Source organism: Patiria miniata, unplaced genomic scaffold, assembly GCF_015706575.1.
Source record: "Patiria miniata isolate m_02_andy unplaced genomic scaffold, ASM1570657v1 HiC_scaffold_5, whole genome shotgun sequence".
Lineage (NCBI taxonomy): Eukaryota > Metazoa > Echinodermata > Asteroidea > Valvatida > Asterinidae > Patiria > Patiria miniata.
The window spans coordinates 32,508,589-32,521,960 of record NW_024037072.1 but is presented as its reverse complement, the minus strand read 5'-3'; the positions used below and the strand labels follow the sequence as shown (position 1 = coordinate 32,521,960).

General features: G+C 38.9%; 1 protein-coding gene across 1 annotated transcript in view; it reads right to left on the bottom strand.

Annotated features, from left to right (window-relative positions):
* LOC119740704 overlaps positions 1-13,372 on the bottom strand; it is a 74,735-nt gene that overhangs the window by 45,365 nt on the left and 15,998 nt on the right. Inside the window, exons 10-13 of the mRNA XM_038216083.1 lie at positions 8,036-8,134; positions 7,827-7,899; positions 6,101-6,198; positions 2,156-2,357 (exon numbers count right to left, since the gene is read on the bottom strand). Coding sequence (XP_038072011.1) covers positions 2,156-2,357; positions 6,101-6,198; positions 7,827-7,899; positions 8,036-8,134 — 472 coding nt within the window. The remainder of the gene's footprint in view (positions 1-2,155; positions 2,358-6,100; positions 6,199-7,826; positions 7,900-8,035; positions 8,135-13,372) is intronic.

The following is a 13,372-nucleotide window of genomic DNA, read 5'->3' as shown; positions in this document are numbered from 1 at the left end:
ATTTTTTTTTTTTTTTTTTTTTGGAGCAATTCAATACATTTATTTGGATGCTGCATAAGGATGATACATAATACATAATGTTATATATTCAAATTGACAATACATACTAGATATATTTACAATAGTGAACATTAACTAAATGGCAACATCTAGGTCCAGGGTGAAGCATCAGCTTTTGTTCCCCAGCCTATGGACAGACAGACAAGTGACAGACATACATGGAAAGACAGAGCACAGACACAGGTGTAAGACAGTAATCAAGGCCGTTATTATCCCTATTACATTTTTTAGTACGCAATTAACAAATGAGTTTTTAGTTTTCGAGCAAAAATAGAGAGAGTGGGTGATGATTTAAAAGAGTCATCAAGACTATTCCAATATAGAGTGCCACGTTGGACAACACTATTTTTAAACAATGAAGTTCTAACATACAGATTTTTCCTAGTGGCACCGGGGGTATTATATGAATGAACGTTTGTAGTAAGTGTAAAACAGGGGTTAAAACAAGCAGGTAATGCACGATTCATATATTTATACATAAATTTTCCTAAGTTAAGATGATACAGGTCAGTGAATTTTAACAATTTTAAATTTGCAAATAAAGGCCCATTATTATTTATTCAGCCAAAGAAAAAGAATACAAATATACATAGACATAGACTACAATACATACATAGATACCCAAGAGAAAACAAAGACAGTGAAAAAGCTTATCACCAAGATGGGCTAGGGGCAACAAAAGCAAAACAATTACTGTAGTCCGTAGACCTGTTACCCCACATCTTGGTGATAGTAAACAAGGAATTAAAAAAACACTTATATACACTAACAAAAAACACAAAAACAGATCAAGACACAATAAACCACCTCATAAACAAAAACAAAAACCAGACAAAACAAAAACAAACACCCCAACAAACATAAAAAACAAACTCAAACTTGTGTCAAAGAAGGGACATTATCGTTTACTTCAGAAATATGGTTAATCGTAGTTCTAAAAACTTTGCTCAAAACAACACACAACTATAGTTGAAATACCAATAGCCATATGAACCGTAACGAACAGCAGGTAGCAAGGACGCTATCATTTTTTCTACACTCAAGTATAGCCAATGACCATAATTCGCATGCATCAGTTTGTTAGGGAATGGTACTCAAACTTAACTTCCCTTTAAAAAACTCCTCCAGAATCGTGAATGAGAAAAAAAGGACTTTTTACAATTAGTAGGACTTCATTATAAACACAATTTAGGAAAGCAGATTCACTTTTCGGCAAAAAATAAAGGTATAATTCCGGGGATTCGAACACGTACCCTGCAGCATTTGGACCATCGGATTAGCGTAGCACACCACAGTGAAGCCATGGAAGTTACTTCAAATCACGCGACCTATTTATTCATTCTTGTGATATGTTTCAGGAATACGTCTTACGATCAATTAGTTTACTAGCCTGCAGAAACAAAATTGATGCAGCCAGGACTGAGACATGACCACATACAGGGTGAGTAAAAAAAAAGTGAAACCCAAATGTCGGGACTATTGTTTTAGTGAAGTTCTACATCTAGCACTTTCAAAATCTAGGATATGAAAGCCCAACTCAAAAGCTTTCTTTTAGTACAAGAATCATTCAAATCACTTATGTACTTTTCAAGTTACAGAATTTTAAACACAACCACCATTTTAAAGTTCTGTCGAAGGATCACAAAAAAAAGGGTGCGTTCTTTCAGCAAAACAAAAACAATTCACACACATCCCCATGTCATTTGTTTTCATTTCCGTAACTTCAAAATTACATGAGTGATTTGAATGATTATTGTACTAATAGGAAGTTTATGAATTGGGCTTTCATATCCTAGATTTTGAAAGTGCTACTTGCAGAACTTCACTAAAACAATAGTTCCGACATTTGGATTTCGCTTTTTTTGACTCACCCTGTGTTTACATCAATATTTCACCAGTAGTGATTGCATCTTTAGTAGTATTGTCCTTACACCCGAGGGGGGCGTGGCACAAGAGGTAGAGCTACAGTTCCTGTGCCTTTCTGAGGGTGTTAAAAAATGCCCACATCATGTAGACAAGTCAGAAACTAAATCGTCAAAGTGTAACCTTTGGATGGTGGGAGCTCATTCTGAATGAAACAACTGATCCCACTGACCTGCAGCCTCTATCCCAACGCTGCGCACCCCCGGTCCGTAGTTCTTGAACGTGAAGCAGACTGGTATCCAACCGAGGGTCTTGATGCTGCCTTTCTGACCGGTAGTCTGACTTTCAATCACTGTGCCGTCCTGACCCATCAACGTAGCAGTCAGCGAGTAGAAACCGCCCTTGTTTGCGCCTTCGTGGAAAGACTCAGACACCTAAGAGGAGACGAGGGTCAAATCACAGTCGCACATCAGATAATTTTCAAGTTTCCAACCAGTTATCGGTCGCCTGACGATGGACAGAGTATGCTGTCCCAAATGTCGAGTTCAAACCGGTCCTTCTAGAACCATCAAAAACTCACAAAAGAGCTTAATTTCACATGGTGACTCCGCAACTTACCTTGCTGTTATCCTCACCATGCAAACTTTCCATTCTTAACCGGTTATCATCAGTGTTGTAAGACTCGAGTCCATGACTCGGACTCGAGTCGGACTCGAGTCACATATTTTGTGACTCGGACTTGAGTCACATTGGAAGATAACTCAGACTCAGACTCGACCATGATGACTCATGACCCGTGGCTCGAGTCACGCATTTTTATCAAAAGAAAAAAACATAACGGGGATGGGAAAGGATCATTGAGGAATAATGTTTGGATGATAAAACATGGAGGGGAGAGATGGAGGAGGGTTTTTAAGGGATGGGAATTAAAAGGAAAACACATTTTGGGTCTCAACAACATGTACACACACAAGGTAAACTATATACACTGGGGTTAACTTAAAAGACAGAATGGATGATTGAAAAACAAAATTTAAAATGTGATTAGTTTGGTGAACAAGTGACTCGTGACTTGGACTCAGACTCGAGTCACGAGCCACTCGTTCGGACTTGGTCAGACTTGGACTCGAGGCTTGTGACTCGAGAATCGGACTCGGACTCAAGGCTTGTGACTCGGGACTCGGACTCGACGTTGGCGACTTGACTACAACACTGGTTATCATATTTGTCCAAACAAAACCTGATGTGCTGAGGCAGCTTTTGTACTGTCAGCGCACGATTCGAGCGAATATGACACCTTGCATGCAACGGATCAATATAGACTGTTTCATTCATTCATTTTTCATTTAACATTTATTTCCAACTCTGTATACAAACGAAAAACAACGAACGGACAAAGGCTTAAAACTTGCGATAAATTGAATCATAATAAAGTCAAAGTACGGAGAGGTAAAAACAGAGGGCGAAATTACAAAGCAATCAAGAGGGCAAAAAAATATAACATAGCAAAAGCGAATAAAGGAGAGACCAACTAATAATAAATCAATCAATTAATCAATCAACCTATCAATAAATACATAAATCAGAAAATAGATAAACAATGAAGTAAATAAGTAAGTAAATAAATAAATTGATAAAAAAATAATAAATAACAACATTGATTGAAAAAAATTGACGATATTAGATAAATGAATGAAGATAATAAAGTATAAAGTAAACAAAGAGCATAAACGAAAAAAAGAACAAAAGGAAAAGAAACCAAAGCTAAGTCACGTAATGGGAGATGAGGAACCTCTTACATGTATAAGCAAATTTGAATCTACCCACGGACGACTGAGCCTTAACCTTCGTATCAATAGTGTTCCATAGTCGAGGGCCATGAAATCTAAGAGTGTTCATGGAAAAGGTCGAGCGTGTAAAGGGTAAGAATAGATTATTGCGTGATCTGGTGTAGTGCGTGTGTGTGTCTCGTACGGTGGTGAAATAAGAAGAAAAGGTGTGGGGAAGCAGGTTATGAGTGAACTTGAACATAAAAATCGCTGTGTGTAGATTGTTGATGTCAGAAAGAGTTAAGGTATTTAGTCTAGCAAAAAGTGGTGCAGTGTGATCATGAGGATGTGAGAAAATACATATCCTAATTGCCCTTTTTTGAATGATAGTAAGTGTGTGAAGTTTAGAATTGTTTTTGTGCGCCCAGGCTTTATTGCAATATGTGAGATAAGGTAAAATAAGAGTATTGTAAAGTGAGAAAAGAGTAGTTTGAGGAATGAAAGCGCGAAGTTTAGCTAGTACACCGGTGTTGCGTGAGATGGTTTTGGTGATGGTGGTGATGTGTTCAGTCCATGAAAGTTTGTAATGACACCTAAAAATTTGGTTGAGTGAACCCTAGGAATGGGGATTTTGTCGATTTTGATGGCATTAAGATCATCGGAAGATTTAGTCGACCTGGTAAAAAGCATAAAATTGGTCTTACGGTGGTTCAAAGAAAGTTTATTAGCCTTGAGCCACGATGAGACACTTTTAAGCTCCGTATTTAAGGTGTCGACTAAAGTAGCAAGACTAGAATGAGAGTAGGTGATAGTCGTGTCGTCAGCAAATAAAGTAAATTGTAACAGAGAAGAGAAGTGTAAATCGTTGACATAGAGAAGAAAAAGAAGTGGACCAAGAATGGAGCCCTGAGGAACACCATGTAAAACGTTTTTCCTGCAGGAATCGACATTTTTGACCGTCGTAAATTGCTGACGGTTGGAAAGATAAGAGGCAAACCATTGAAGTGCGACACCTCTTACACCATAGTAATCCAGTTTTGTCAACAGAATACTATGGTCAATTGTGTTGAACGCTTTCGACAGGTCAAATGGAACGCGGATGCATCTGATGTTGTTCCTTCTACTAAATCTCTCAAGCTTGTTTAGCTTTTCAGAGTGTTTCGCCATGTTTGCTTCAACAAGAGCCATTTTCTCTGTTAGCTTCTCCAGCTCCCGTTTTTTTTTGTTCCAGTTCCCTGATCCGCTTGCTCTCAAATTCTATGGAGGCGTTGATATTGGACTCAAGGCGGTCAATGCGTTGTTCCATTGCCGAGAGAGATGACTGGATCTCAGTGAGAGACTCTCGGACAAAACACTCAAAGTCCCGGTGTGGTTCGTTGGTGTGACTGGGTGACTCGGGGCTGGCCTGAGGCGACAACGTTGGTGGTTCTCGGTTGGGAGATTTTGCGGATTTCTTGCGTCCTGCGGGCATAACTGCTGCTCAGTGTGGTGCAGGATGACGAAGCACAGTTGGCCTTCACTTTAAAGTGGAATTTAGCGTTGAAAAAGCCACCGCAAGCTGGAAACAGAGAACATTTTTTTGGAAGCATACGTGTCAGACGATCAGTCGTCCTTTTTGTACAGTAACTGTTCTGTTTGTCCAAGCAATTTTGTGTTGATTAATTCACCCTCTGCTGAAGTCTGCTTGCAAACATAAATCAATGAACCTAGCATTTCATTTTAAATACTTCATCACAAAAGACACAGCACAACCTTCCATTCAGTTTGTCTAAATAATAAAATACCCATGACTTTACGTGACTTTTCCATGACCAAATTATGGAAATACACGACCTAGTTCATCAAAATGCAGATCAGAAGTGCAAAACTTGTTCCGTGAAAAGTGTGCAACAGAAACAGAAAATTAACGTAACAAAGCAATAATGTCTTTCGAAATCGTAAAGCTTGTATCACAACTTGTTGCATTTTGTCGGACATAAAAATCAGATTTCCGATGCTAAATTATGAATATACAAATTTTAAAATTTAAAATAAATTGGTCCTCACAAAATTTCGCAACTTTTTCATGACTTTTACTGTTTTCACAAATTTCCATGACTTTTCCGGGCCTGAAAATTGAAGATAAAATTCCATGAATTTTCAGTGTGTTTTCCAGGTTGCCGGAACCCTGTCTATTAGTTCAGTTCTGAGTAATGCTGCTGGCTGGCTGGCTGGCTAATAAACTACAGGTAGAGCTTCAGTTATCTGTTAACCACTGGCTAATCAAACAAGTTAAGCTGGAGTTATCAGTTAGTTTTGGCTGATTAACAGGTTAGTTAACCTCAGTATGTGAAAATGTTTTATCCCTCCCTGTGCTAACTAGTTCTGATCTTTCTGACCATTACAAGTGGCTCGTGTGACCTACTGACCTGGATTTCAGGGCTAGAGTCCAGATGCTTCTCTGAAAAGTGCTGTATGAGTTCCACCTCCTGGTACTTGGTGCACCATGTGAATGACGATATAAACACTGAAAAGATATCATAGTCGATACTTGGAACATTTCTGTTTATGTCTGACAAGAATAAGCCAGTTTCGCATTATTCACAGGGTATGCCATATTAAATTGAAAGCAAGGTAAAAGCTTCATTTTTGGAACTTGAGACAAAAATGAAAGAAATGAAATAAAGTTATAAGTACAAATTAATACCAGTCTGCGCTGACGAATAATTTACAATTTGTGATTAAACATAACTTAACCCTCCTGCTATTTAAACAGTCACAGACAGTCAAAATGTCCATCCACTTCCCCTGCTATACTTTTAACACAGGCTAGTCACCAGCAGTCACATCATAAGTCAAGCAAGCACTGTGACTAGTCAAACTCAGTCAACAGACCACGAACAGACAAAGCAGGCAAGTTGTGGGCACAGCTGGCTTATCAATTACCCACAGCCAAAGCAAAACTGTATTGAGTTACATAAACAGTCACGGCCAGTTTTCTTGACTGTTAAAAACAGTCACTTGTTTGATTTTGACTGAAAGGACTACTTGGATGTTTGCATAGGAGGGTTAATGTTTTAAAAGCCACATTTAAAAAAAAAATTAAAGTGAGGCTTGGAACACACGAATAGTCTGGCACCATCTCATTCAACAGTTTACAATTTATAAAATACATTCAGGGAACACGATCCAAAATGGCTTCCTCGTGAATAAGGTGTATTGCAACTGCGCATGTACTTTTATGTGCACATCAAGATTTGATGATTTTTTTTTCGGCATAAACAATTTGCCGTATGCATGCAAAACCATAGTAGGTACCGACAAAATCAAAGAATTGCCTAGATCGGAGGTAAGCACAGCAATTCGAAAAGTTTGGTCAGCTAAGTGTTTTTTGATATTCTGTGTTCCCAACTTAATAATGAAAATAATAATTTGGGAGGCTAATCATCCTTACCCTTCAGCTGGTATGCTGAAATGCGAAGGACGCGGCTACAACGTGGTCGGGCCCCTGGCACGTAAAGGCACCTATGGCTGCCGGCCACATCGACCCATATATGACCACGGAGCACAGCCTGAGATCGAAAGAGTTTGATTTTTCCGGAGGGAGGAAAACCGGAGGACCCGGAGAAAAACGCACAACTCTACTCACATGTGATTCGCGGCCAGGATTCGAACCGTGGTCACTTTGGTGACAGGCGAGCGCTTGACATTTTGTGAGAACAAAACTTTCCATTGTCTTTTTGATTGCATGAAAATTGTGAAATGCAGATTCGGTTACCACGTCCCCCATAACCCTTGAGATTCAACTGTCACGTTTGTTCTGAAGTAAAAATCGTTGAATCTTGAAAAAATGTTACGCACATTAACAATAACCTGATGTTTCTTATTGCACTACTAACCTGGGACCGACTTATGGGTAGCATAATTGGAAAGCAACGTTTTGTCAGCTTACAGAAGCGAAATTGCTTAAAGTCTGTTTATAGGGGTACACGAAAGATACTGCATGTAAATAGAACAGTTCTACACAGCCTTTAGCTGCCAGAATTAAACAGAATTTCTGTTCAGTGTTAAACAGTACAATCTTCAAAAGACCTCAAAAATTAACTGCGAATCTGACAACTAAAAAGAGATGTATAATCTAGTTTTGATACATACTTGTCTCAGTCTGGTCCCCACCCTCAGAGAGCTTCCAGTTGCCTGCGTAATTCCAGTTACTCAGGTCGCCAGTCTGTAAAAAATGCAAAGAAAAATGCAAAAAGAGGAATTTGTATTGGCTCTAACCAATTATTAATATGTAAAATAAGAACCTATAACACATCTAATCCTTGGTAAAACAGTACTGCACGGATGGTATCAAGACTCACCTCCCCCGACGGATTGATCAGTAAGTTGGAGGACCAACCAGCAATCTTCATGGGCTTCAGGTTGAAAGTACGATCCAGCGGCACCAAGGTATCTGCCAACTGCATTAGAATGTCAGACAACACATAAAGGCAATGATTTGACAAGGTTGACTGTCTTGGTGATGGCCATTCAGCTCAAAATATTTTTGAGTAAATGAGTACACTGTACCACTTTCTGGGTACAAATCATCTATCATCTTAAAGTTGCATTCCCTTTAGACCTATGTGCTCTTCAACGAATTCATTTCTTTCTATTAGCACATTTTCAACTTGTAATCCAACCAAACAAAACTCCTTTTTTCCTTTTTTTGAACGTCTGCATCAATCCCTCTCAAAGAAAAGAGTTTCGTTCGTGAGCAGTCTGGCTCCCAGTCTGTACATTAGCGATACTGGTTGTGGGGCAGGAACCAGTCTACCTCATGTGAATGGAATCTTCGTCTGGCAGCCAATAATTCGAAATTGTCATGTTACAATTCAATAACTAAACTTGGGTCGAGTTTTTTCGGTCAATGTCTCAATCAAAAGAGAATAACTTTTGTAGGCCTATTGCCAAACAAGTCAGGTGTGTTTACAAACACAAATGCCCCGCAACCGTGACTGTTCCCATGACATAACACCACTCTTTTAACATCAACTTACATGTACCTTGGTCACATGGAACGTTCATTAATTGACAGCATTAGTGTCTTCTGTAGGTTTTATATGAATTAATCCCTAATCCCTATGATCTCAGAATAAATACAAGATTTCTATTGTTTTAGCCACTGTGACCTTGACCCTTGACCTTTCGGCCCCAAATGCAATAGGCTTCTTAGGACTGCCAAGGACAATCCACAAACCAAATTTGTAGTTCATATGTAAAGTATATCTCAAGTTATCACGCTGACAAAATTTCTATTGTTTCAGCCACTGTGACCTTGACCCTTGACCTTTCGGCCCCAAATGCAATAGGCTTCTTAGGATTACCAAGAACAATACACAAACCAAATTTGAAGTTCATATGTAAAGTATTTCTCAAGTTATCGGCTGACAAAATTTCTTTTGTTTTAGCCACTGTGAACTTGACCCTTGACCTTTTGGCCCCAAATGCAATAGGCTTCTTAGGATTACCAAGAACAATCCACAAACCAAATTTGAAGTTCATATGTTAAGTATTTCTCAAGTTATCGCGCTGACAAGATTTCTATTGTTTTAGCCACTGTGAACTTGACCCTTGACCTTTTGGCCCCAAATGCAATAGGCTTCTTAGGATTACCAAGAACAATCCACAAACCAAATTTGAAGTTCATATGTTAAGTATTTCTCAAGTTATCGCGCTGACAAGATTTCTATTGTTTTAGCCACTGTGAACTTGACCCTTGACCTTTCGGCCCCAAATGCAATAGGCTTCTTAGGATTACCAAGAACAATCCACAAACCAAATTTGAAGTTCATATGTTAAGTATTTCTCAAGTTATCGCGCTGACACGATTTATCCGGACACACACACCCACACACCCACCCACCCACACACACACCCACACACCCACCCACCCACCCACCCACCCACGGAAGGACAAGGCGGAAACAGTATGCCCCTTCGGCTTCGCCGCGGGGCATAAAAATAGCAATATAGAAAAGGAATCTTTTTTAGGGATGATACTCAAAAACAGCACGGGTTAAATGGTTAAATTCGTGTCACCTCTATCTTTCACTACAGGGTGAGTAAAAAAAACGAAACCCAAATGTTGGGACCATTGTTTTAGTGAAGTTCTGCATGAAGCACTTTCAAAATCTAGGATATGAAAGCCCAATTCATAAGCTTTCTGTTAGTACAAGAATCATTCAAATCACTCATGTAAGTTTCAAGTTACGGAATTTTAAACACAACCACTGTTTTAAAGCTCTGTCTGCGGATCACAAAAAGGTAAGTGTTCTTTCAGCAAAACACAAACAAATCACATAGGGATGTATGTGAATTGTTTTCGTTTTGCTGAAAGAACGCACACCTTTTTGGTGATCCGTGGACAGAACTTTAAAATGGTGGTTGTGTTTAAAATTCCGTAACTTGAAAAGTATTTGAGTGCTTTTTGAATGATTCTTGTTCTAAAAGAAAGCTTATGAATTGGGCTTTCATATCCTTGATTTTGAAAGTGCTACATGCAGATCTTCACTAAAACAATAGTCCCAACATTTGAATTTCGCTTTTTTTGACTCATCCTGCATAGTGATTTTCATGCTTTTGTTTAGGGTGAGGCGTGGCTTTCATGTGATGTACATGTTGCAACTTCTTGCATGAATCTTGTTTAATTGTAGCCAAAATCAGTAATGCTGATTAGTGAAATGCATGCCATCAAAAGCATAAAGCAACATAAGACTTTCAGCAACGACATTATGATCAGAGCACAGAGCAGATAAATCAATGCACGATTGGCTTGTGATCGGCAGATGGAACAGATGTAATGGGTTCAAAATGAGGCATATGATATGCTCCTATATAAATACAGTTGATGTCAGCTTGTAAAAACTAAAAATGGTTTGCATGCACATTGTAAGCCAATGGGATTAAACCAAGCAATGACAAAATCTCTCCTTGCGCGCTCATTACATTGCCATGATCTTCTAAATTGGACTCGCAATTGTGTTCATGATGGTACAAATCTAGACACATGTACCATGCATACTGAAATTTGTATCCTTGCAGAGTCATTTCTTTGTTCTTGTGTAATAAATGTAATTTCAATGCTCCTATTTTAAGCAGACTAAATTTCCTGGGCTGAAACTTGGACTTAATATCCCTTACATACTTGGAAATTCCTAGTTTTAGGGTAAAATCCATATCTATTTCGTGATAACCTTGTGGAGACGTACCTATAGAAATTGCTCTGTGGAGACGTATTCAATCTTTTGTTCCCTATCATACCCATGTCTCCACAGGGTACTGTGTAACAGATCACTGTTTCATGATATTAACGTCAACTCTGGCATGGGTTTATGGCGTTAACATCCTCGGGCAAGGCGCTTCACATTAACAGGGCCCAATTTCACGGCACTGCTAAGCAAAAAAAATTGCTTAGCACAAAAAAGTCTGGCTTATAAAAGCAGGTTATCAGCCAAAACTCCATGTGATTTTCATGCTAAGCAAACCACAGCTTGATACTAATCACGAGAACTATACATCACGTGGAGTGTTGGCTGGTAACCTGCTTTTATAAGCCAGACTATTTTTGTGCTAAGCAAATTTTTGTGCTGAGCATAGCCGTGAAATTGGCCCCGGGCCTTATTCTTGAGGGAATCAGGAGGCAGAACTGACCCCATTTTGAAGCATAAACAGAAGTGAATTAAATGTTAGTAAATTTGAACATATACAGCTCCAAAAAAAAATGTAATCTTTAAATTTTAAGATTTAAGCAAACTGCTTCAAAAACTATCAATAATATAAATTTGCGTGGGTGTGATGTAAATCAATATTAGGTTTTGCCCTTCACCGACGTATCAACACTGTATACTCAGTGTGTTACCTCCCGAGTGAAAGTTGGGAAAAAATCACTCGGGTGAGACTCGAACCCACGACCTCCTGCTTTCTAGTGCAGACGTCTTAACATGCTTCAATAAACAAAATTGTTTTAGCATTTGTGCCCCAAAATTATGGTATCTTACAGCAGCCTCATTCCCTAAATAAAATATAGCCTATTGCTCAAATCTTCCCAAAACTGAAATAGAAGCCATGCAAGGGTAGCGATGAATTTTAGTGCAGAAATACTGTCCAGGTTCTTAACTTAAAGCTTGAAGGGATTTAATTTAACTCTAACCCTGCTGAATCCAACAGGATCCAACGATTTATACCCGATGGAGCCTGTTGGATTGAGCAGTAAAATCCCTTGTGGACAGTCCTGATGCAAAATGATATATTTAGCAGGCAATTATAATATACATGATAACACGACAAGTTGGACTCTGTTGGATTCAGCAGACAACTGAAAATGAGGCACAGTGGATTGAGCAGGAATCTCCGGTTGGACTCTGTTGGATTTAGCAGGATATAGTCCTGAGGAACTACTAGGGGGTTAGGGTTAAGGAATGAACTAACAGCCTAGTGATTATGGATCAAACAAACTTTAAGCTCTGTGATTTGTTATGACGTAAACTGCCCAACATGCAACTTTATCATGCAAGACAAAATATTCCTACCGGTGTAACAATGTCGTGTAGGTACACACCATGGACCATTATACTGCATGAAAGTACAAGATCCTTAATTGAATCCTTTATCATTGAACTTTTTGAAACCGACGCTGAAACAAAATAGCTGCAAAATAACAATACTGGTAAGATACAAATTGATGTGATTCCATCATGTACATGTACATATTTTCCATGTAATGTTTCCACAGTCCATGTACGCATGTAATAACCTACACTAGTACTTGCCAGATACAAGGTAATCAATGTAATTTTTTTTAATGCAATACTTGAAAATACATGTTTGTGTCCCGTTTAACCCTATTTTCAATTTTTGCTTTGCCATTCTCAAGGGCATTTTGGTGCTTTTTTGGTTTTTATGCTAATGCAAATTTCCATATTCCGATGAGCAAAACTGTGATGTCATTTCAGGCAGAAACCTCAATATTACAGGCATGACAGGTATATCAGCATCAAAAGATGCCATAATTTGGGGTATTTCACTGGACATTTTCTTTTCTTTGGTGAGTTGTTGTTGTGTCAGTACATGGCAGTGAGCCACTGAGCAAACTGTTTTTCACAAATGCTTTTGATGAAGCGAACTTCAGGTTCATAATTGAACAGGAAACCCCTAAACTGAACAGTGTCTTCCTGAAATGACATCACAGCAGCAGCGCCCCTGGTTGTCCGGAAAAGCATGGAAAATGTTTAATATATGTTTGAAAAAAGTGCACTTTTCAATAAAACTATCCAAAAAAGGATGTCAAACACTTTTCATACATTTATTACCAGGATTCACCTGGGTATACCAACTATTCACATTGTTATGTTTTATATTGTCCTGGCCACGTGGTATACCCACCCGGGGCCATCTATCACTAGATCCTAGTATGGACCAATTAGGTACATCCACCAGAGGGGGTGTCAGTCTTGTGATCCTACTGGAGGGGTTGAAAATTGGCGGGAAAACCCTGTGTGCTTGTGCACATTTACATAGGCTTGTGTACAAATGCACTATAAACATTGGGATTATTTCGATCACCCCTGTGACCAAAATGGAATGTCAAATGGGGTTATGTCTGTGGTTTTAACGGCTGTTTGGGGCCTGAGAGATACTCCAGACATGCCAGAGGTTAA